Below are 24,926 nucleotides of genomic sequence, written 5' to 3'. Positions count from 1 at the left end.
GACTTGCTTGTTGAGTTTGCCACCTGACAGCTCTTCTTCTAGGTAACATCTGACCAGGAGCCTCCCGCATCACCTCGGGCAAGGCTGTCCATGGGGACGGTGAGACCTCAGCAGCCTGTGGCTTCAGGCAAAGGAAGGGAGGTGGTGGCATTTCTAAGATACTGACTTAGTTCCCTCCTTCTTCCTTTGGATGATGAGCCATTTGAGAAGCAGAAAGGGGAGTTCAATAAGGACCAACGGTATCAGCTCTGTAGCTTCTTTGGATTGGATAATGTAGCTTAGATACGAAGCTGAAAGCAGCATTCCACTCCTTCCCTCCTGAATTAAATTACACCCTCATTTTTGGGTACAGCTGCAGCTTCCCCTTTGTTCCTCCCTCGCCCCCGCCAATCCCAGGCAACCCCTCCCAGACGCTAGGCCCTGCCTGGCTGCTTCCTCCTACAGGAGGCAGGTGCACAGGGAACACAGCGTGTGGACGAAGCCTGTCTCCAAGAGAGGTCAGAAGGGGCTACACTGCCTGTGCTCACTTCCCCTGGTGTCAGTCTCACCAAGGAGTTGTGTCCCTCCTCCCCCAGGGACAGGGGTTAGTAAAAGGAGTGGTGATAAGGACACAGCTGTATCAAAAGAGAGAGAGCTGGAACTCCCTGTACCCCGTTCTCCCATCCTCTCCCCGCCCCTAGAAGTCATGACCCAGTAGGGCAGGTATTCCAAGTCATAGAATGGCTCTGGATGGGGAGGTGAGGATTTCTATCAAATAATCATAACACTCACATCTACCGTTTGTTGAATACTCACTGTGTGCCAGACATTGTGCTAAACAGACAAATGGCCTGAAACGCTGGGGCTCAGTCTGGCCTCCCATCAATACACCGGCTCGGGGGGGAGGGGGGGTGGGGGCAAACAAGAATTGGCTGGACCCAGCCAATTGTTAAAAGGACCCAGAAGCAATTTGAAGAGGTGCCCACTGGCCAAAGATGATGAAGTCTGAGTGTGATTAAATACAATAACTGAAATGCATTGAAACCTATCCAATGTATTTAATTCTACGAGTTTTAATGATACTTCTCAAAAACCCTAATTGCTTGTGAACTAACTCCATATTCATAAAGCTGATAAGTAAAGAAAAAAGTCAGCCTTTATTCTGGGTTTTTTTTTTTCTATATGAACCATGCCATTGGGTGACCAAATGGTAGATATAGGGAAATTTCTTTTTTTAAAGGTATGCTACCTAATAATTGAAGAAGGAATCAGAGAATTCAAACCTAACCATTTTTTAAAAAAAGGTTTTATTTATTTTTTTAGAGAGAAGGGAGGGAGGGAGAAAAACAAAGAAACACCAATCAGGTGTTTGGGGGCTTGTCGCAGGCCCCCACCTGGATGGGACTCAAACCAGCAACATTCGGCTCCAGGGCCCAGGCTCACCCACTGAGCTGTACCAGCTAGGGTGAAAACTAACCATTTTGCAAGCTCTACTACATTAATTTCAGCATGAGCATCAACACCTGCTCCCGCACAAAATGAGACTACCAGATATTTCATGCCTGCGGTGGCAGAACACAGCACCACCTACAGAGCGGTCTTGCCAAGAGAAATCAAGTCTAAATGCAAGCAAGGCTTTCTCATCAAACACCAGTGCACACAGGGATGTCCCAGAGGCAAGTCATCCAACTGCAAAACTCTACAGGACGCACAAGTCAACTCCTTCAAGAAATAAATTGCAAGGAAAAAATAGCTATGGGAACAGAAATTGAGGGGTTTTATTATCACGATATGTAGACTTTATTTGGGTGCTGACCCAAGCAAACTGTTCATGAGAAAAACCTTTAAAACATTTATGAGGCAACTGAAATGTAAACTCTGACTCAGTTGTTTGATGACATTGAGGAATCACTGTTACGTTTAGGTATGATCGTAGGATTGTGATTCTGTTAAAAACAAACAGTTCCAATAGTATAGCGATGTATACCAGAGGATTTACAGATGCAATAATATCTGGAATTTGCTTCAAAATAATATTAAGAGAGATTACATGGAGGCATAGACAAACAAGTTTGGCCATGATTTGATCATTGTGGAGGCTGGGTGATGGGTACATGAAGATTTATTACATGAGTCTCTATATTTTTGTGAATATGTGAGATTTCCCACAATAAAAGTTGAAAGAAAACCATGCAAAGGGGACTGGCTTGATGGGCGGGTAGTGGCAGAATATTTCTGTGCCTCGTGCCTTACGTTTAGATTAAGGCAAGATCTTAGCGAATGGTGGGGGCCCCAGGGAGTGGGGAGTTTGACGTGCTAGGCAAATGGCCAGGCTCATCAAAGGGGTCTCACAACAGCATTAACTCGGGAGTACAACCCCAAGAACCAGACAGACCTAGCAAGAGGTGGGAGGAGACCAGCATGGTAGACATATAGACACTTGCTGTTTATGGTTGCCAGAGTCACTTCCAGGCCCCACCCCCTGGCAGGCACAGGGCACTCGGTGTACTGCCAACACTGTGTAGATTCATTCCAGAACTGGCAGAGCTTGCCAGTGAAGGTCCCCCATGCCTACAGTCGAGCTCGGCACGAGAAAGGCAGACAGCAATCCCGCAGTGCCTTAACCCTCCGGGGAGGACCCTGAGACGGTTTTAGGATTGAATGGGGGCGTGCATACTAGAAGGGTTTGGTTGCCCGCGAATTCCCTTTCTGAGAAAAGCTCTCAGTGTCTCTGTGGTTTGGGCCGCCATGTTGAAGCCACGCGACTCCACCCGTCCAGCCACAGCCGGCTGAACCAAGAATGTGCCCCTAACCCAACGGGGGGAAAAAACTCATAGACTGAGCCTAGTGCCTCACACTCCTCATCCAGAGTTGGAAGCAGTAAACTCAGAAACCAAGATTAAGAGCTGCAAACCATACCACCAGAAGTAGAGGCATTGGACTTAAAAGGTCATTGCGATGGCCTGAATTTTGTCTCCCCCTCCTCCACCAACTTCCACCCCTCCACCCACCAAAATGCATATGTTGAAACCTAATTCCCCAATGTTTGGAGGTAAGGCCCTTGGGAGGTGATTAGGTCATGAAGGTGCAGTCTCCACAAGTGGGATTCGTGCCCTTATAAAAGGAACCCCAGGGAGCGCCCTCACCTCTTTCTGCTGTGTGAGCACACGATAAGTTAGCAGTCTGCTCCCTGGAAGAAGGCCCTCACCAGACCCTGACCAGGACCCTGAGGTCTGACTCCAGCCTCCAGAACTGTGAGAAATGAACTTCCATTGTCGAGAAGCGACCAGCCCATGGTCTTGTGTCAGAACAACAGAAGAGACTAAGTCAGGCATTCCCACGGGACGCATGCGGGGCGGGGGGTGGGGGTCCCAGCTGACCTGTGTGACTTTGGGCGAGTGACTTGGCCTCCTTGAACCTCAGTTCCCTCATCTGCGATGCGAGGAAAATAAAATGAAAATATGTATAAAATATATATGAAAACGTTTATAACTATGAGCTCTCGTGATGACTTCTAGTAGAGTGAATACTACCCTTGGCTATGGCTACGTTTGGCCACGCAAGAGGAAGGGAAGCTGGTCACAAGGGACAGCTAATAGTAGCATGAGCGGATCACTGCCCCGCATCAGGCACTGTGCACAGAAAGGACTTGACAAGCGTTGAGACCTCACCACAGCCCCAGAATCTGGCAACGCTCGCTTCACCCATGAGGAAACTGAGGCACAAGCTGATTCACCAAATACTGGGAAACGGGCAATGGCAGGAATGAACATCGGCATTCTGCCTCTGAGCCTACCCGCTTAATGGCCCTGGGACTGCTTCATTGTGCAGAGGGGGAAACTAAGGCCCGGAGACCATGCAGCCCTGAGAAATGAGAGGAGGAGGCAACCCCTGCGCCGCCTGGAAGCCAGAGGGTGTGATGTGGCCCGGAAGTCCAACTCCACTTCCTGTGAGGCCCCAGCATCTTTGTTCTCCAGTGAAACAGCCTGGTGTGGCCCTTGAGAGAGAACCCCCGTTTGGACAGCCTCCTGTTCTTCGTTCCGAGGAGAACAACAGGAATCTCGACGTGCTTCAGCCAGCCGAGTTAGAATCTGTGCACGGACCCTCAGCTCAGGTGGTTCTGGTGCCAGGAAAAACATCATGTAATGGATATTACAACTCAAATGTCTGCCTCTGCTAACGGCAGTTCATTCTGTTTCTGCCCCATCTGACGGCTGCTCCTATACGGCACCCCCATTAACCAGAATAAACTCTCCGCTCCGCTGAACAAAGAAGACCTTGACCAAGAGAGCGGTCACCATGTGGCCAGAAGGAGATGTGGTGTGGATAATTCCCTTTTGAGAAAACATCCCTTCAGGCACGAGTCACAAAATAAACAGAGACAGGGAAAAAACCACTAACAAGAGAAAAATTGGAAAGCCAAAATGTTAAGAACAGAGCGAAAAGAGCTTTTTAAACGAGACCAGACTAAAAAATAAAGAACTTTTCCTTCGCCCTGCCTGTTTTTTCCACCCACAACCTCCAACCCTCACATTTTTTAAAAAGTCATTAAAAAAAAACAACTATAAACTTTTCCATCTGAGACAAAAGCTGTTAAATGGAAAGAGAACATGTAGCAGAGAATACCAGTTATCAAATGTCTGCAGCTAACTGGTCGACCTGGGCCATCTCAAGGGAAACCACCAGCCCACACCCAACAACCAACAACTGGGAAACTATATAATTGCCCATAAAACTTGGAAAGTTGACACAGATTTTAAAAGACAAAAGAAAGGAGGGTGATCCTCTTTAAATAAGGCAACAGCTAAGAATAAAGAAGTCATACTGTTTGAGTTTACAGAGGGAAGTACTATAACTCCAAAATCAGAAAGCTCTGGGACCATGTCAGGACACGGCCACGTAGCAACTAGTGACCTTGAGCGGTGGTTTAGCCTCTCAGTGCCTCGGTGCCTTCATCTGGATAGGGAGGCTGACAAAAACAGCACCTACTTCAGAGGGTGGGTGTGAAGACTCATGCACGGTGGCATATTGGACACATCCCATAGACACTCATGGCCCCTCTTACAAGATACGCAATTCTATACTTTTTAGTGTGATTATTATGACATGATTATAAGTAAGGAAACCAAAGTTGTCCCCTGCATTTATGTGACCATGGGTTCTATGGTTCACTTTTGAGGAAATCTCAAAAATGGAACGGGGGTTATTCCCAAGTCCCCAGATTCCAGAATGTGAGCATCACAGAGAGCAAGGTGTGAGCTTTCACTAGAGCCCTTGGGTGCTTCAGAGGGCCCTCCATGGCAAGGGTGCTGCAAAGAGAGTGAGGGAGAATGGGGGTGCGTGGGGGCGAGAGTTTATACTGATTGAGCACGTCCTCAGTGCCAGGAACTGGGCTGAGCATCGCACACACACGTGCAAGCCCACAAATGCACACACATGCACACACAATCCCATTTAGTCTTCCCCCTGAATCCTCAGTGAATCAGGCACTATCATCATCATTCTCATTTCTCTGGCAAAGAGGTTGAAATTTGGAGACATCCTGTGACTTGCTCGGGGCCACATATCCAACATGGGAAGGAACTGAGACTCCGGCCTGAGCAGCCTTCATGACGCCACGACACTGTCTTCCAAAACCACACGGGTGTCTCCCTTCTCCTGACCTCCATTTGCTCCTCCGCAGAACGCAATTCGCCCTGAAGGCCTCAGTAACGCTCCCATCCTGTGGTTCTGCGTGTCATGTCAATGTCTTCCAGCCGGAATCACCCCTTTCCAGGCAAGGGAACAAGGCGGCGGGCAGTATCGCGTGATTGTGTCTCCTGAGCTGATTACAACAAAACTGAATGGCCGATGATATGGCAGCCAGCACAACACATGGCGCCCCACAAGGTGTCATGTCAATGTCACACCCCTGGCTTCCGGAGCAGAGCAGAGAGGGATGAGAGTCTCACCAGGGGCGTGAATGCTGGCATTGAGCGTACCGAGTCCTCCCATGCCGACGTAGACCCTGAGGCCTGTGAAGGACAAAGAGAAAACCAAGGACAAATCACCTGGGTTCCACTGAGAGCCCCAGATAGACTGAACTGCTGGAACCTACTCCCAACCACTCCAAGGCATGACGAGAATAAAGAACATAAGACGCGTGAGTCAGGAAAAGGATAAAAAGACCTCAGTTCCCTAGATACCATCTATAAGGCTCAAATACATCATTTCCATTACTCTCCACTGGCAGCCGTGGGATAAGTCTCATGAGCTCCATTTCACAGGTGAGAAGGCTCAAGTTCAGAGACGTTAAGCAATGTGCCCGAGGAAACCCAGTGAGCAGAGAGTAAAGCAGGAGGGCAACAAAGAGCAGCCTGATTCCATAGTCCTCACTGAAGCACCACACCGCCCCTCCCCTGGCAGAGGGGTGCTCGCTCTCTAAAACGGTGGGCTAACTGCCGGAGGATCCCAGCAGGGGGCTAGATACAGGGAATGCACTCACTCGAAGCGTTAGAAGGGAATGAATGCCCAGTGCGGTGGAGTTAGATACTGGCAACATCCATTGGGAAGAGTCAGCAGACCCAGCATGCAGGGCACTGTTGCAGGTAGAAATGACCACCGGGACCACTATACCCAGCATGCCAGGGGCAGGGAATGGAGAGTAGAAATGCTGGCTGGGATATCAGAGTAAAGGCTTCCTGTGTGACCCTCACACCCCACACGCAAAGGCACACAGGCGCGCACACCGTTAACACTTCTCAAGAGGATGGAGTGTATAAAGCCTCCTCAGTACAGGCTTTCTTGGGGAAAGGTCGAGTTTGTGGAATAACCTGTGTTTTTGTTGTCCTCGAAGTCCTGCTTGTGATGATTGGTGTTTTAAGTCCTTCCAGGTGGGAGAGCAATGCTTGATGTTGAGTGACCTGCTGAGACAAGAGTCCCAGAAAACCCATGTGGGGAGGGGGCTTGGGCCAGCAGGTAGCCGCTGGTCCATTGCCCTCAGCTCTCCAGATTCTGTCCTGGCAAAAGGGTACTGGCATGGCAGAGGGGCCTCCCAGTAGCTGTGGTTAAACCAACCAGCTTTGGGATGCCCCTGCCCTGGAACCACTTCTCTCCTCGTGCGCTGAATAACTGCAGGATCCCATCCACCAAACGGCAGTATGGTCCTCAGCCCCCTGGGTTGGGGCGGGCTCAATGAGATAATGCAGATCCGCCACTTAGCTTCGTACCTGACCCAGAGTAAACACTAAGAGAAGCTCTTGTTTTCATTGGAAGACAAAACAGTCGAGCACAGAAAACGATCCAGCCCATCCCAGCCGCCCCTAAAACAAGAACATCAAAAGCAGAAACTTCAAGATCAGCTGGAGATTAGAACCGACACACTCCTCACATAAAAAACGCCCAGATGTTGAGGCTGGTGTGGGACAAAAGTGCTGATCCTCACGAACATAATACTCCCAAGCGTCGAAAGGGAACAACTTAGGCAAACATTTCCGGGTGTTCGTTAGAACTCAACGGGGTAACTGCCGACAATTCGGGAGGAAGGACAGGAGTTCACCGGAGTGCCCGCGAGTCTGCCAGAAGCCTTTTCCAGCAGCTTGACGCTCAACCACACATCCTTCATTGAAAAAAAACACACCATTTAAAAAGCCATCTGAGAAGGCATTGGCCAGGAAAGCCACTTTCCACAGATCAGCGAGGAAGAATCTAATCTCTGTAGCCAAAGTCTCCTACCATTCCCTCCACCAATTAGTAAAGACTCAGCCTTGATCTCAAAGCCAAAATAAACTGCTTCCTCCATATTTTAACTTTCTACATATTATTATTGTTATTAGTCATTATTATCATTATCCTTGCTTCCTACTGGTAGAGTTCATCGATATGATCATCTAACTCACTAAGTCATGTTTTCAGTTGTATCAGTTCTACTGTATCACAAAATTTTAGTCAACGATTTCAACCGGTGCATTTTTCAACACTGTTATTTCCACCTGGCTCTGTGTCATGGGTTTCTTCTTCCTTTTCACTTCTGTTCTAGGTCCTTCTCTAAGTTCTGATCTTTGCCGTGTTTAACATCTTTGTTCTAGTAAGAGATGTTTGCTTCGTGTGTACATTTAGTCCGGTTTCTTGTCTTTTCTATTGAGGTCATTGTACTCCTTAGGTTGTGCTACAGGTTTCTGCTTATTTTGATCCGTGAGTTCATATTCCCCCGGGGTGTCTGTTACGCTACCTACAAAAGGGCGGAAGGTTGAACCCTGGTGGGGCAGCCTGGGTGCTCCCAGGAGACAGAATGAGACAAGCCCTAGGAGGGAGAGCTGGCAATCGCTCTTCCTGGCCTCACACACCAAGACATTCTTCTGGCCAAGACTCCACCTTCGTGCCTTCAAAGACAAACCACCCTGTCAGGAGTTTTGGAGAAATGAACACCCACAGAAAGGCCATCATCCACCTGTGTCTTCAACTCTTCACTGCGACGGGGCTTCTGCTCTGTCCTGATGTACACCTGTGCCACAGTCTTGGCTATTGCCACGGTTTGGGGACACACAGTGATTGTCCTGAGTCAACGGTGGAGGGAGACAAGGGCAGAAGTGGAACCAGCTTTATCTAACTTACCTGAGCCCATGACCCTCTGACTCAGGGCTACAGACACCTCCACCTTCACTCACCCCCACCCCCTTCCTTCCTGCACCCCAAACCTACAGCTCAAAGTGTCTCCATAGGAAAGACAGCCATTCCTATGATTGAAATACTTATCCCTATTATGATGCAAGTCCTTCTGGAGCAAAAGGATATGTTAGGTGACTATCTTTCAGAAACGACTTAAGTTAAACATCAGGGGCTGCCCGTGGGTGAATTCTGTGTCAAGTTCATCTCCTTTACCATGATGCAGAGTCCACTCTTTCCATTCTGGTCCTACAGATTCCCATCACTGGGTACAGGATTCTCACCTGGTGACTCAGATGCCATGGTGTTGCTGCTCAACTGCACTGGGCACAATTGCTTCCCTGCATGGAGGAGGCATCAACGAAGGGAGCCTGGAAAGGAGGCCCCCTGCTGAGAGGCAGCAAGGAGAACATGGGTTCCAATACTGGCTGCCCCACTTGCTAGCTGTGGGGTCTTGAGCAAGGAACTTAGGCTCTCGGAGCTTTAATTTCTTCATATTAAATGAGGGTTTATTTATGCAACAAATGTTAACTAAGTCCCTGTTATATGTCAGGCGCTGTATTAGGTCTGGATATCCACAGTCAAAATCCATAGTTCCTGCCACTGTTAAGGTTACATTCCCATGGGGAAACATACGGGGTCTGTCCAGAAGGTACCCAGCCATGTAGCATGGAAAATAGAGACAGTTACTGAAGAAGACACAAGATACAAGAAACGTTGTACATGGGACAATGACACCTCAGTTTCCTTCAAAGTAGGCACCCTGGAACCTCACACAGTTCTCCTAATCGCCATCAGCTGCCCTGTCATATTTTCCTGAATCTCACTGATGGTTGGAAATCTCTTCCCTTTCATAGGTGATTTTAGTTTTGGGAAAAACCAAAAGTCACAGGGCCCCAAATCTAGACTGTACCAGGTATGAGTCACCTGGGTGATTTGATGTTCCCCCAAAAACTCTGCACGAAACATGACGCATGAGTGAGCACATTGTCGTGATGAAGCTGCCAATCACCAGTTGCCCATAGAATGTCCAAGCTTAATGCAAAAATTGTTGCAGATTCATTGCTACTCACTCAGTCATTTTTAAATATGACAGCCACAGAGTATACATGCTCACTCAATGGTGTTTACTGGCCCCACTGACTAGTACAGTGAAGTCGTCATTGTTCACACATGTGCATTCCAGTCCACTCTCCTTGGCTGCCAGGTTGCATTGATGTCAGGCAAACTGTTCTTGTTATATCAACAATGGCTGGACTCTTTCTGGACAGACCTCATATATAATTCCATATAGAGGCAAGTGGTCCAGGGCAAAGTTACAGAATATTATACGAGAGTATGGGAGAGACTCCTGTAGCCTACAGAGGTCATGGATAATACCTGCATTTACCCCTGAGATTCTTGTGAGGATTAAATGAGCCTGAGCCTGAGCAGGGCCTGGCAGGCAGCCAGAGCTCTATGAATGGTCACCACTTCTGTCACTCAGCCCAGGAAGATGCCAGCCTTGGGGGAGCTGACCAGCGTCCAGATGCCATGATTCCTGCTCAACATGCCATTCCTGCCCCACATCTCTGTGGTGCATCCTATCTCAGAGCTCCTTGGGGTGGGAGACCAACTCCCGTCAGAGAGCAAAGGGAGAGGACATGTGTTTAAACAGAGCCCGTTAAAGAAGGTTCCAGAAAAATCCTGCTATTGCTAACGGAAGGAAGCTAGCTCATTTTCTTCATCGAGAGAAGGGGAGAGAGAGAGAGAACTAGTACTGAACAAATGAGCATGTCTGTCCTTTAACCCAAGTGGTCTTGGTGAGAAACGCTGTTTGAGCAACTTGGGTAAGAAGCAACATACACGAGAGGATTTCAATAAGGGTCCACAGCCTGCTGCAACCCCACCTTGTGCTCCCATGAGTCCATGCGTACTCTTGAAGGGGACCTCATGCCTGGCTTCCCAGCCCAGCTGAGGACCAACAAAGACTAGCTAACTCAGGGAAAAAAGTGGAAAATAACATTTCCTTCTCCTGGATATTTTTCTTCTTCTTTTTTCCATTCAATCCAGAGAATGTCTGAATCTTAAAATGTCAAGGTTAGGAGAGCTCTGAGATCATCCCATATAGCCATCTTCAAATAATCTTTAGCAAGAAAACGCTTTGGTCAGATGAAATTTTATCCAAAACCCTAATGCAGAAAATGGGGAGATAAAGTAATATTTTTTCATAGAAGTGTATCATTTTCTCTCTTTTTTTAAAGATTTAATTTATTTATTTTTAGAGAGGGAAGGGAGAGAGATAGTAACACCAATGTGCAGTTGCTGGGGGTTATGGCCTGCAACCCAGGCATGTACCCTGGCTGGGAATCGAACCTGCGACACTTTGGTTCGCAGCCCACGCTCAATCCACTGAGTTATGCCAGCCAGGGCTCCATTTTCTCTCTTTTTTAAGATTTTATTTATTTTTAGAGAGAGGGGAAAGAAGGGAGAAAGGGATAGAGAGACACATCAGTGTGTGGTTGCCTCTTGAGAGCCCCCCCACTGGGGACCAACCCAGGCATGTGCCCTGACTGGGAATCGAACCAGCAACCCTTTGGTTCACAGGCTGGTGCTCAGTCCTCTTAGCCATACCAGCCAGGGCAGCAGTGTATCCTGTCCATTTCAAGTTATCTGTCACTGGGTTTCAATGAGGTTCCTTTGATGGATCCAAACACCATGCTGTGGACTTCTGCACAGTGCAGGCCAGCTCCGATCCACATTGGCTTCAGCATCTAATTGCTGTTGTCGCTGCTGCTGCTGCTGCACAGTTGCAAGAAAATTCTTATTTTCACAAGCAGGCAATTTGCCAGTAATTACCATTACAATTTTCTTGTGCCAGTTATGTTGCAAATGAGAGACATCCAATTCAGTTTAGATTAAGGAGAGGGGAGCATTTCTCAGCTCACACAAGGGAAAGTCAAGGGCTTGAGGAGCGTCAGCCTGGCAATCCCCCCCCTCTCTGCACGGCTCGAGAGCCTCCCGGTACTGGAGAGAAGGGTGGGCCCAGCAGCTCTTGGCTTTTTTCCTTCCTGGGAGAAAAAAAGAATGATTTTCATCTCCTTGAAGTTCTGGAGAAAATTCCAGAGCAGACACCAATAGGGTAGTCTTGGGACATATGTCCTTTGCAGGAGGAGTGACTGCAGGTAAGGAAAAGGTGGGCCCTTACTGACCAGGTTAGGGTCATCTTGCCACCTTGGTGGTCGGGAGGACATAACTTCAGCACCTCCCAGCCCAGAGGAATGGGATTCCCACGGGGAAGACAGCTTCCCTTAGCAAAACAAAGGGGAAAGGGGGAAGGAGCTACATGGACAAAACCCATAGCTACTACAGCACACTGGACCTCCATAAATAGTTGCATATTTAACAGTTCTAACAGCTTTCCATGCTCAGTATAATGGAACAAATCCAGAGCTTGAGAAACAGCAGGAATTTTTGGTCTAATGACGAATAGCTAGCACTAACCATGGTTCACATCTCATTATCAAGTATTACCTTAGGAGGGATTTGATGAACAAGGTCTCCATCCAATTCAAATTTTCCTTCTTTGGGAAAATCAGAACACTCTTCAAATATATCTTGAAACATTCAACAGCGTGTGTAATTATTAGACATCTCCATTCCTGTTCTATCGGATATTCATTCACAGAGCACTTCAGAACGACCTAATTTATTTTGTTTTGAATGTTGAGTCCAAAACGTAGCCTTCCAATTACTTTAAGGAAGTTTTAGCTGGTCCTATAAGCCTGGCTATGGGGAGCTCCGCATTGCCATATTGAAACAATTCTGCTTACTAAAGCCAGAACTGTAACAAAAACTTAAATACATAAATGATCTATGAAATTATATTGTCACAACTCAGCATGTTTTATGTTCTGCTGTTACTCCCCAGCTGATCTATGGAGTTATGACAGAGCCCCACCAGCCCAGACTTGAGAATGGCCTGCACATGTGTTATAAGAATGTATACATTTGCACAGTTTTAAGCAAGTGGTTGAGTGCTGGCCTAAATTATTTCTAAATATTAGTGTAACACCCCAGCCCCACAAGTCAGCGAGACTTCCACAAGAATGTTAAATAGACGCAGAGCTCTGGGCCAAAGTGCCCATAAACCGCAACATAAGCAAAACGGGGGGTGGGTGTTCCCCACTTGCTACATTGCGGCACATAATACATTTGAGTCTGTTGTTTCTACGGTTCCTTTTCATCAATGTTATTGAGGTATAATGAACAGGAGGTAAAATGTCCCCTTCTCAAGAGTATATTACAATGCATTTTCTAAATAATTAAAACTCATTTTTAAAATGATATTCTAGATTATAATCTTCAGCATTATTAACATTGGATTTAATGTTTCCTGTCTTAAAAAAAATATCCTCCCTGGGATGAATGTGACCGGGTATTTTTAAACACTAGAAATCTATAATAAATAAAACAGTTGGGACTGGAGCATTGTATCAGTTTCCTAGGGTCGCCTTCCCACAGTGCCGAGACCCGGAGGAACTTACTGTCCGACAGTCCTGGAGGCTGCAAGTCTGAGGTCAAGGCCACGCTACTTCTCAAGCCTTTGGGGAAGGACGCCTCCTTGCCTTTCCCTGGCCCTTGGTAGCTGGCAGACCATCCTGGGCTCACAGATGCCTCTAATCCTCCCTTTCGCATGGCTGTCCTCCCTCTGTGCACATCTGCCTGAGCCCGGATTTCCCCTTTTTTATAGGACACCAGTCATACCGGATTAAGACCCACCGTAGTGACCTCATTTTAACTTGATTACTTCTGTAGAACCCTATTTCTAAACAAACAAGGTCGAATTATGAGGTACTGAGGGTTAGGGCTTCAACCCACCTCTTTTGTGGGACACAATTCAACCCCAAACAACCACAAATAACAGATGGCATTGAATTTTATCAGAAATTGAGTCAAACACACGCAAAAATATTAGAATATGATAAATGTGGCATTTCAAAGAAGTTGAGGAATTACTCAATACGTGACGTTTGAACACCCAGGCAGCCACCCGCTGTATCAAGGACTAAATTGTATCAGTAATTTACACACTGGACCTGATCACTTTTTCATTCCTGGTTCTTGTCCCTGAGCAGATCTTGCTGTCCTGGGGGGTGGGGGTAGGAATCTATAAACATACTTCAGTATCCTTTCAAATAAACTCACTTTTTTTTTTACAAAGACTGGCTTGAGTTGATTTCCTTATAATCACTTCAGAAGCCAATGACCTTCTTTCTGGATATTCCTTCTCACAGAAGTTTATATGTTCTTCATTAAAAAAAAAAAATAATAATAATAATAATAACTGTCCTGTCATCCTGCCTCCTTCCCAATTACATCCGGTCTCTCACCTCCACCTGGAAGTAGGTTACCTGAAGTCAGTCGGTTCCTTCTGCACCGTCCATCATTCTGGGCCGCCCAGGAGAAGTGATCGGCCACAGGAGAGACTGTCCTTTGGGGGCCACTAGGAAGTCTACAAAGCCAGCTAAGATCACAGCTATTTTAAAACCCAGACATCAAAGCATTTGGACGGCATCCAGTTTCCCGTGTCCCTGCGACCTCCCTTCCAGAAAAGAATCAAATTGTGGGCAGGAGGGAAAACCACCTTAATTAGGCCTCCAATTCTCAAACCTGCTGTTGGACTCCTTCCTCCAGAAAGGGGAATCTTGGAAGCTGGCTTAGTAAAATATTTTTTCTGAAAACCAGTGAATCGGAGGGCAGTGCTAAAACCAGACAAAGCATGCCTGCAGCCAGAGGCTGGCTGTCTCTGCCAGGTTTCCTCTTACATCGCCCAGCTTTGCTTTGCAAATGGTAACGACTGCTCCCACCTATTGGACACCTACGTGTCTTGCGTATGTTCAAAAAGACTCACGTGATTACACTATCAAATTCTCCCAACATCCCCTGTAACATCGGTTCTATCATTATTTCCATTTTATGAATGAGGAAACGGAGGCTCAGGGATGTTAAGTGAATTACCCAGGAGCACACATTTGGGAAGTGGCTGAGCCCACATTTGAACCCAGGCTTGTCAGACTCCAGAGTCTGTGCTCTGGGAATTCTAAGCCAAAATGTCTGCAGCCAGGGGGCGAGAACAGAAGTGGGCGGCACCGGCCAGTCGGGGGTGAGACCTGGGCAGCGGTTGGCGGAACAGGGCTGCTGAGGTTGCAGGGCATCATCTGAAGGAGGCACAGCGCTGTGGGGATGTGGCCCAGGATGGCTACATTTTCCAGTTTCAAGGAGAAGCTTGAAATCTGGATTTTATATGAAATCTCCCAACTTTTCAATGCTGGGAACGGATTCAAATATTTTTAGGAAAACTTTGTGCCAACAGAAAAATTGGCACGGGAGTAGGGCGGTCCACTCTTAAGTAGGAACTCTTGGCCTCCACTCCTTGTGTTTCCTGTAGGAAGGACTCAAGACTACACCCAACCTCCGGTCTTTCTCCTCTGATTGGTGTGTTTCTGAAAAGGATTTGTGCTCAGCTCATCTCCTTCCTCCTCCTCAGGAGCCAGCCTGGCCGCGCAGGGGAAGCGTGTCATAGGCTGGGTGGAAGGTCCATCTACTCAGGGTTGATGCACCCACAAACCGTCTTCCTTGCAAACAGAAAGCCATGTTCTCCTCGGTGTATCAGTTTCCTGTGGCTGCTGCAACAGACTATCATAAAAAGGGTGGCTGAAAACAATAGGAATTTATGCTGGAGGCTAAACATCCATAATCAAGGTGTCAGCAAGGCCGTACTTCTTCTGAAGGTTTTGGGAGAGAATCCCTTCTTGTCTCTCCCAGATTCTCATGCCTCTGGCAGTGCTTGGCATCCCTTCCCTTGTGCCTGTGTCACCCCAAGCTCTGCCCCTGTCTTCACACCGGCCTTCTCCCTGTGTGTCCCTGTGTCTGTGTTCTCTGCTCACAAGGACATCGGTGATATCTGACTGGGGGTTCACTTAGTCCTGCCTGACCTCATATAAATTAATGACATCTGCAAATGACATCGTTAGTGTCTCCGCTTGACAAATCAGGAAACAGAGAGACAGAGGAGTAAACTGTTCAAGGTGTACAGGTAATAAGTGTGTATAATAATAATAATTCTAGTGTAATAAGCCAGGATATAAACTCCCTGCTATTGTGAAGACACTGCTGGAGAATCCTGGATTCCATGAATATATTTTTTAAAAGTAAAATAGGGGTTTCTCCCACTGGCATTCAAGGAAAAATGAAGCTGCTATTAAAGCTAATTCCACTAGGGGGAAGTAGACACATGCATTTTGACGCTAGCCCATGGAATTTTTTTTTTTTTTTTAATGTTAAACGCAAAGTTTTATGGCATATTCTATGCTCATTGTTAAGGAAGAAATTAACCCAAGCTACTTTTCTACTTTCTTATTACCTTGAAGTATAGAATATCGCTGTGAGGATTAAATATTATATGTGCAAAAGTGCCTGGTAAACTGTCGAGCAAATGAAGGGACTTCACTCTGTCGACATCCAATAAACAGTCGTTGCTCCCTCCTTTGCACCAGACACTGCGTTATTGCCAGGGGTCAGGGTGACCGGCCCCATGTTCCTGGGACGATGAGAGACAAGGACCCACCACTCCACTGTAGCACCGGGCACTCACACTTACTCTGTGTGAAAAGCTCATAGAGATGGTCCAGGCACAAGGGGCATGGTAGCTTGGTCCGGAGTGGTGCCAAGAAGTGGATAGTTCAGAATACATTTGGAGCAATTGGATGAGCCTGAATTTGAAAAACAACATGTTAAGCGCTGTGTGAGAGCCCAGGGGTGGAGGAGCGCGGGAGAGGGAGTGAGCGATTCCACCTGGAGAAATGGGAACTAGGCTTTAATATGGAAAAGAGCTTGCAAGTCAGATGGGGAGAAACGGAGAAGTGTTCCAAGAAGATAACACTCTGGACTAAGGTTCCAGAGTGTGGAATGTCTCTATGCCTTTGGAGAAAGAGAAAAGGATAATCCCCACCAAGACCCGCTGGATGAGACGGAGGGAAAGGAGAGGTCTCTGCCCCCCAACCCCAAGCATTCAACACCAAAGATAGCTGGGAAAATAGCCTGTTCCCTAAGGACACAACCTCCTCCGGTCCCTCCTCAATGTACCACCCCTGTGTAGGGGATTTGGAAATCCCGAGTTATAGACTCCAGTCTTTAGCTCCAAATGGAACCTCCATCATTTTGCCTGGGCCAAAAATTATAACAGACCTAAACGGAGTTTATACTTAATAAACCATCTGCCTAAAACGACATCAGTATCTCTAGACTCTCTGCTCTGTCCCCACTGGCTTTGTTTACATGGGAATCTGTGCTTGTGAGAATTCGGCTATGCGACCCCTTTCCTACTGCATGGCACTCCTAACACAGCCCCTCATTCAGGGCTCGTGTGTGGGTTCCAGGACAAAGTCATTCCTGGTTTTCCTTCCTCTCTGTCTAGCTACTCCTAGCTACTCCTTTTCACTCTCCTTCACCGATCCTTCCTCCCTTTCCGGACTCCAGACTCAGTGGCCAGGACTCGGCCCTCTGCAATCTCTTCTCTATCTGTTCACTGTGCTGGTAGCTCCACCACTCTGTGGCAGTGAGTACCACCTGTGTGTGTGTGTGTGTGTATATATATATATATATATATATATATATATTATAATGTGTGTATATATATATCACCTCCCTCCTGATACCTTGCCTGCCTATATTCTATGTCTCCACTTTGAGGTTAAAGAAGCATCTCAAAGTTAAAGTATCTAATCATCTGATAACCAGACAGGAAGATAAATATTATATGATATCTCTCAGGTGTAGAATCTTAAAAAAAAAATCAAACTCACAGGAGCGGAGTGGAATGTTGGTGTCTAGGGGCTGGGACAGTGGGGGGATGGGAATCATGTACAGCATATGACTATAGTCCATAATACTGCATTGATTATTGGAAATTGCTAATAGAGTCGATTTCAAGGGATCTCGCCACACACACACACAGAGTAACTATGTGAGGTTATGTATTAATTAGCTTGATTATAATAATCATTTCACTATGTATCTGTGTGCCAAATCATCATGCTGTTTGTAGACCTTAAATATGTACTTTAAAATACATACATAAACACATTAAAAAGCCAGCAGTCAACAACAGACCGAACCTCCCTCCAGAATCCCCCGCCCCCAGCACACCTCTGGCCTGGCCTGTTCCTCTCCCATTTGTAACCTTCGTCCAGCCACACTGAGTTCTTTGCTCTTCTTCACATATGCCACACACACTCCTGCATGAGGCTGTTTAACTTGTCCCTTCTCCTTAAAATGTCCTTCCGAGGCATACCCACACGGGTAGCTAGCTATTCTCCTTCTGGTCTCCAGCTTCAAATATCATCTTTTTGGTGAGCAATTCCCTGATCGTCCTTTTCAGGACTGAAATTGTACCACCCACTTGCCCAGCTAGCTCTCTATTTGACCTTCTCTGGTGTAGTTTCCCCCAGCACTTGTTACCCTGACAACTACACACACACCATTCATTTAGTGTGTGTCCCCTCGGGGAAACAGAAGCCCCATGAAGTCAAGGACTTTTTTCTGCTCTGTTCACTGCTGCATCTCCAAGGCCTAACACAGTAAGCAGACACTCAGGAAATAAGTGTTCAATCAATGGGTCAATGAATGAATGATTTCTGCTAACACTCTTAGAAGAGAATTAGATTTTGTCTCATTCATTGAAAACTTCCAAGGTGCACAAAAGTCAGATGACTTGCTGAAGGCCTTAAACATTGTCCCAAAGATATTACTGCTCCAGAGGAGATACCAGTTGCCCCAGAAGTCTGTCCTACTCTGGCAGAGTCACCCATTTCTTTGTCTTCATGCCAACCTAAGGCCACATCACACAATGGTCCCTGGGACCCAATTCTAAGAATGGAAAAGGATATGTGAGGCACCTGCCTCCTAAGGAGTCCACAGTACTTCAATGTTAAATATTCAGAGAACACGCGAAATATGTACTTGAGTGCTAAATTATCTAAGTGTTAGACTCCAGTGGAGAAAGAAGGTTGTCTTCATTTAATGGAACGGTTTTCGTGGAGAAAGAAATGGGAGAAATGTGTGAAGCCACAGGGTGTCCTCAATGTTATCAAAAACCTGGTATCTCAGCAGCCAGTTCTACCTGCTGCTGGGAGGGGCGTGGCCTGCGCCATTGGAATGCTTCTCCTATTCCTGGTGGAATGTTTCGTTTGGAACAAATTCCTGTTTTTTTTTTTTCCTTTTCCCTGACTCTCTGTGTTGGTTTCTGTGCCCTGGAGGGAACCACCAGCTCTCCCAGTCTCGAAGGGGTGCTCTCGTGGGGGGACAAATCGTATCACTTGACTCTGCCCTAGCTCTTGGTTGTTTCCCAAACCTTTCGCAGACGGCACTGTGTCTGAAAACCCCAGGAGTGTGCACCGCAGGTTAAATGGGAAAGCCCCACCCGCACAGAACAGAACTGCACGCCACCCCCACGCCTCCTGCAGACTCCCGCAAGGCAGAGTTAGAAGGGACAGGAAGAGCAAACCTCCCTATGGGCCCCCGCAGGTGGGCACCTGGGGAGACCCGGCACATAGACTGGACGACTGCTTCACTCCCCGATGGCTTCCCACAGACTGCAGGTCAGCACGGCCCCCGGAGCTCCCCACAAGCCCACCTGAGACCCCATCCCCTCAGTTCCATCCAGCCTGGATGAATTTCTAAGCAATTCCCAGGACACTTCATGGGCCCTCAGGGCTCTGTGTCTTTGCACTTGCTGTTCTCTGCCCAAAGCTTCGCTACTCCTGCCTAAAGCCGGCCAACCCCACTCTCCTTTGACTCTGCAGGGGACTGCAGTGGGAGTCTTTCCTAACCCACCAGTTTGACAGAGGTACCCCGCTGATGCTCCCAAAGTAATCCGTGGCAACTTTGGGCGGTGCTGTGTTCATTCCAGGCTGCCCCTGCTATTCTAAAGAGCTGCGAGTGCAGGGTCTTTCAGCCGTCCCCTCGGTAGTCAGTGCCCGCTGGGTATAGCAGGAACTCAACCGGCCGTGGTGATAACTGACTGAAAACCAGAGCTGGGTATTAGCACACGGGCTATGGAAAAGCACACCATTCTGCACTGTTTGAGCTTATCATGTACATTACATAAAGATAAGCAAAGAAGATGTAAACTACCTTCCTAGGGATGAGCGCCTTGCCTCCCTTTTTCACTCCTGACATCACTACCCCAGGCATGCCTACAACACAAGTACACAAAGCTCCCATGTCCAAAAGTGAACCTGTTTTAGCTCTCCTTAGCTCCCTTTAGCTCCCTTTTCAAGCTCTCCCCAGCTCCCCAGCTCAGAGAGACAACCTCCTCATCGTACTGACTCAGCACCTTTGACCCTCTGCCCCTGTCCCTGGAGCCTACTCCGGACCGCTTTTGCACAAACTCGCAGTTCACTGGGCTGGGCCCTCTTTCATTTTAAAGCCCCAGAAGTTGGTGGCACTTGCTGAAACCAGATTTCTACATTCCAGGGATTCAAAGGGTTCTCCCAAAACTAAACTCTAGTCCTGTCTTTTAACTAATCTAGGAATGAACGTCTCCTGGCTCAAGGTTCTTAAGAAAACCTTTTCTAATAAGATAATTTTGTTCATCAGAAAGTCTCTGAAATTCATCTCTCTCTCACCTATTTTTTAATAATATTCTTGAAAATAACCAACATTTCTTGTTTGAAAAGATATTTACTTAAACTTTAGGCGTTATTAAGACTCCCTTTTCTTTCAAAAGATCTTAAAGTTAACAGTTACTCTTCTCTGAGTCTCTCATTCCAGATTCCTCAGTACCCAGGAAAGGTTACAATCAATTAGCCTTAAGACATAGGTAGGTGGGCAGCAAGCATGATTAACATACAACACTCGGTTCTAAATTTAAATAATGTCTGGGTGAAGGAAAGCATCAAGGCTTCTGCAGTCAAGTTTCAGGAAAGTTTCAAGTCACTTCAGAATTGGGACTTTGTTTGGCAGGCCTGCTTGCTATGAAAAGTCACCGTGAGTGGGGGAGGGGCAGGGAGAGGATGGGGTTTGTCAGGAGGTAACCTGAAAAAATCACTCACAGTCCAAGCTCAAACAATTTGCACACAAAAAAAAATGGTGATAAAATGGTGATTGGATTATAACCTAAAGATCAAAATGAACACCTGTGAGTCTATACGGGTAGAAATAAATGATGGGATACATAAATAAACAGGGGCCAGGAACAAATGAACACTCCTTGGAGAAGAATTCCAAGTAAGAGCAGTGGAGAATGGGGAAAGGGCACACCGCCCCCGGGCAGCCCAGGGGCAGCACTGCAGGCGACGCCCGAGGGTGGTAGCTCCTGCAGCAGGCAAACCTTGGAAGAGAAACAGGGCTTTGGCAGGGTCTCCAAGTACCTCCCCGAACATACTTATTCCCCTGCTGCTTTTAACAAATGTCCAAAAATTCCTTGCTACTCTTTCCTTCAGGAGGTAGACCTTAATTCTCTTCTTCTTGGAGTGTGGTCCAAACTTGCGATTCTCCCATGAGGAACAGAGGGTGGGAAAGAACAACTGGAGACCTTACTTACCGTGGGGAAACGTGGCAGACGCCCCCTACCGAGGGACCATGGTTAATATCACCAGTAACAGTCACGCTGATTTCATGAGATATTAAGATACAATGAGATGAGGATATCCTTTCCAAAAATCTGTAAGCCCAGCCTAATCATAAGAAAACATCTGAGAAATCCACATTAAGGGAAATACTTCCAAATATCAACCAGTAGGCTTCAAAAGTGTCACAATCATGAAAAATTAGGAAAGACTGAAAAAAAAAATGCCAGGAAGAAGAGACTAAGGAAGCAGGACTAGCAAATGTAACAGAATGCAATGGAATCTCAGACTGAACCCGAAACACAAAAAGGACATTAATGAGAAAATGAACAGAATCCAAGTAAAGATGGCAGTTTAGTTTATAGCAGTGCACTAATATTCAATTTCTTACTTTTGACATATGTACTATGTTTATGTAAGGAGAAGCTGGATGAAGTGAATACAGCTCTCTGTACTGCCTTTGTGCTTCTCTGTAAATCTAAAATTATTTTAAAATTAAAAGTTTTCAAAGAGTGACTCTACCTAAGACATCTAATAGGATACACTGCTGATAGTCCACCTAAATACCACTATGGACTTATGAATGTGTGACAGGCATACATTTATCACAATCAATTCTTAGTGTTTCTTTTTTATAAAAGATTTTATTTTATAAAAGATTCGTTTTTGTAAAAGATTTTATTTATTTTTGTAGAGAGAGAGGAAGGCAAGGAAAAAGAGAGGGAAAGAAACATCAGTGTGTGGTTGCCTCTCACATCCCCCCTACTGGGGGCCTGGCCTGCAACCCAGGCATGTGCCCTGACTGGGAATCGAACCGGCAACTCTTTGGTTCGTAGGCTGGTGCTCAATCCACTGAGCCACACCAGCCAGGGCTCTTAGTGATTCTTACCTTCAATATTTTTTTATCATTTTGATGTCTCTATGATTGTTGTATGGACCAAATATACAAGATAATGCTTTCCATATGAAAACATTTTGGTCTATCATAGTAATCTACTTTATACATTATCTTTGCATATTGATATACTGTATTGATACATGACAATGACATGCGTGACTTCCTTGAAAGTGTTCTTTTGAAAAATAATTAAGACATCCAAGTAAAGAGGGATAAAAATGTTTTAATTATTGAAATACATTGGTAAATTGAGTAATTCGCATTGCAATAGTACATGGATACACATGGTCCTTATCACATGAAAAACTCCCCCAATATCCCACTGACCATCAGTCACAAGTCCGTGAAACAGGACAGAAGGAACGTGATGAGATGCCGTGTTCACTCAGGGGCAGAATGGGAGACCCGACATGGGGGAGGGGTCTGCAGTCCCAGAGCCTTGGACTAAAGAAAACCGGAAGTTGATCAAAATGTGTACATGACATGCCAGTTTCAGCGGCTCCTTTTAAACAGTATATGCAATGTCACACACTGTTCCTAATAAAGGAAAACTTCTGACACTTAAATAAAGCTGAAAACCAAATAGTAAAAAAGGGCAAGAGAGAACCGTAAGAATCAACTTAACAATCCTACAGCTGAAAATCAATGTGAAGTAGAAACAGTGAAAGATCACAGGCAAATATACGACTTCAGGTTACTCATGTATAGTGCCTCCTTATCTTAAATTACAAATAGAATGAGGATTTTGTTATATAAAAACTATCCAAAAAAGCATCCGTGAAAAGACACCATCTTCACGAACGGCGTGGAACGGCAGGGCCGACACGCTGCTGGCGCGGAGCCGGCTCGCTGGGCGGCGGCAGTCCATTAGCTGGTCCCTGCAGGCGGCCGCAGAACGTTCCATCCCCGAGTGTCCCGTTCAGCCGAGTCCTTTCTGGTGCCGCAGCGCTCAACGTGCACCCGTGGTCTGAACTGCCGACTTACACATTCTGAGGAGGTGGGGGCGGGGGGCAAGGTATTGTTTGGAATCTCCTTGGAAACGTCTATGCACGCTACAACGCCCCACGGAGCGGAATACCTTCTAAATCTTGACGAGCAGGCTATGAAGACAACAGGCAAACGGGAAATAATTAGCAAGCTTGGAAAGGTACAACGTCAATAAAAATACATCAGCGTCAAGCCTAGAAATTATTTACGGACTTTCTCTGAAGTAAAGCCCACGTTCAGCGTTCACTTAATATTTATTTAAGACTTCATGCACGGTGCCAACCACTGACTGATGTAAAGGGACAGAGTCAGGTAGAAAAGGAGACTTAGAAACGGACACTTAAAACACGACAAAATAATGCCCAAACCTAGCTGCATGTCATCATCCCCCAAGTGAAAGGGACAGACTGCTCGGCCACAACCCATCCCTTCCCTCTGTGGGCAGGCTTTCCTGGGTGGGCCCTAGCCATCCACACTACGGCGGGTGGGGGGGTGGGGTTAGGGTTAGGGTTAGGGTGATGCATCTCCTCTATGTACGTTCACTGGCTCCTGGCTGTGGTCGACACTTAATGTGGATCCTAATCTAATTCCCAGCCCCAGCCTCTCTAGTCTCTCTCCCTGTCATTTCCCAGGTCTGAGACCCTTCAAGTTTTTGGCAATGAACAGTGAAAACTCAATTGTTTGGTAAACACTTGGCTTGCTCTTTTTAAACAAATTAAGTTGCATTTGAAAGAAAATAAATGGCTTTTAAAACCTGCAAAGAAAATTGATCTGACCATTAAAGACCTCTTTGCAATAAAATATGGTCGGTTCCACAGATATAACCTCAAGACGAAACCCCCTCCTAATCTCGAAGTCCCAAGGTTTCTTAGAAATAACGTAGCAAAATAATATCTATGGTTCATTCATCATCAAGGCTAAATACATCCAATTATTTAGAAAAATATACAGTACCTGCTGATTATTGAGTCATGTGTTTGTCTTCTAATCTTAAAGAGAAAATTAACAATGGTAAGTGTTCAGATTACAAAGAGCATATTCTAGTTTCTTATAAAAACTTAAATAGTCACAGCATACCCTATTTGCTAGTTCAAATAATGTCATTAAATCAAACTCATCAAATCATGTCATTAAATCAAAATCATAAAATCAAACAAAATCATAAAGTAGAAAATAACGATGAGGAATGTATAGCTAAAGTATGTTAAATTAATGTACTACCGCCTGAACAGTTCCTTAAAACCCTGCACGAGACAACCGCACAGTACTCGGGAAGTCAGCATTCTCTACCGCAGCCCTCACTTCAAGTTCACTCACGCAAGAAGCCATCTGGGAGGCTGCAGCGGCGCCTACCGTCAGAAGGACTTCATTCACCCCGCAATTACCGTGAAACTCAGAAAGGGAGCCTCCCTTCATTTAATCATACACTAGGCAGTTGCTTCTCCTCGAATCACCAGACTGATCATCAGCCAGTCGTCTTTATAATATAATAGAGGAATTTACCGTTATGTTCTACAAAAGCCCCGTGAACTGACTGACACCTTCGCTTTCATTTTTCATACCGATCACCGTTGACACTAGTAAAAAATTAAAAATGTCCATGGAATGGAACCACAAACGGAAGCCAACTTACGACTCCCACCTGGTACAGGGCTGGCCGTGTCAACGAATGATTACAAACACGGACATGGGCCTCCCTGCCACTCGAGTGTATGTAGGTTGAATCAAGGTGAAATACACACTTCGTATTTTCTCACAAAACCTAAGATAGATGGTTAGAGAAAACAAGTATCTCGTGATTTTACCTA

The 24,926-nt window shown here is 46.3% G+C and overlaps 1 protein-coding gene and 1 long non-coding RNA gene across 3 annotated transcripts in view; one reads left to right on the top strand and one right to left on the bottom strand.

The window, feature by feature from the left end:
• The first annotated feature begins 4,904 nt into the window (after positions 1–4,904).
• On the top strand, positions 4,905–24,920 carry LOC118499175. Its single transcript, XR_004901699.1, has 3 exons — positions 4,905–4,917; positions 20,576–20,579; positions 24,478–24,920. It is a non-coding gene; the product is annotated as an uncharacterized LOC118499175 (long non-coding RNA).
• The window catches only part of C2H12orf75 (chromosome 2 C12orf75 homolog), a 35,477-nt gene continuing 32,885 nt past the window's right edge, over positions 22,335–24,926 (bottom strand). Inside the window, exons 5-6 of one of the 2 annotated variants that reach the window (XM_028531539.2) lie at positions 24,073–24,107; positions 22,335–23,231 (exon numbers count right to left, since the gene is read on the bottom strand). In XM_028531539.2, coding sequence (XP_028387340.1) covers positions 24,103–24,107 — 5 coding nt within the window. In that variant the 3' untranslated portion in view covers positions 22,335–23,231; positions 24,073–24,102. Of the gene's footprint in view, positions 23,232–23,928; positions 24,108–24,926 lie in introns of those variants that run through there. The other variant, XM_036019518.1, reaches the window with a different exon arrangement.

The sequence above is a fragment of the Phyllostomus discolor genome, chromosome 2, assembly GCF_004126475.2.
Source record: "Phyllostomus discolor isolate MPI-MPIP mPhyDis1 chromosome 2, mPhyDis1.pri.v3, whole genome shotgun sequence".
Taxonomy (NCBI): Eukaryota; Metazoa; Chordata; class Mammalia; order Chiroptera; family Phyllostomidae; genus Phyllostomus; species Phyllostomus discolor.
The sequence above is the reverse complement of the archived record's forward strand: the minus strand, read 5'-3'. Positions and strand labels throughout refer to the sequence as shown.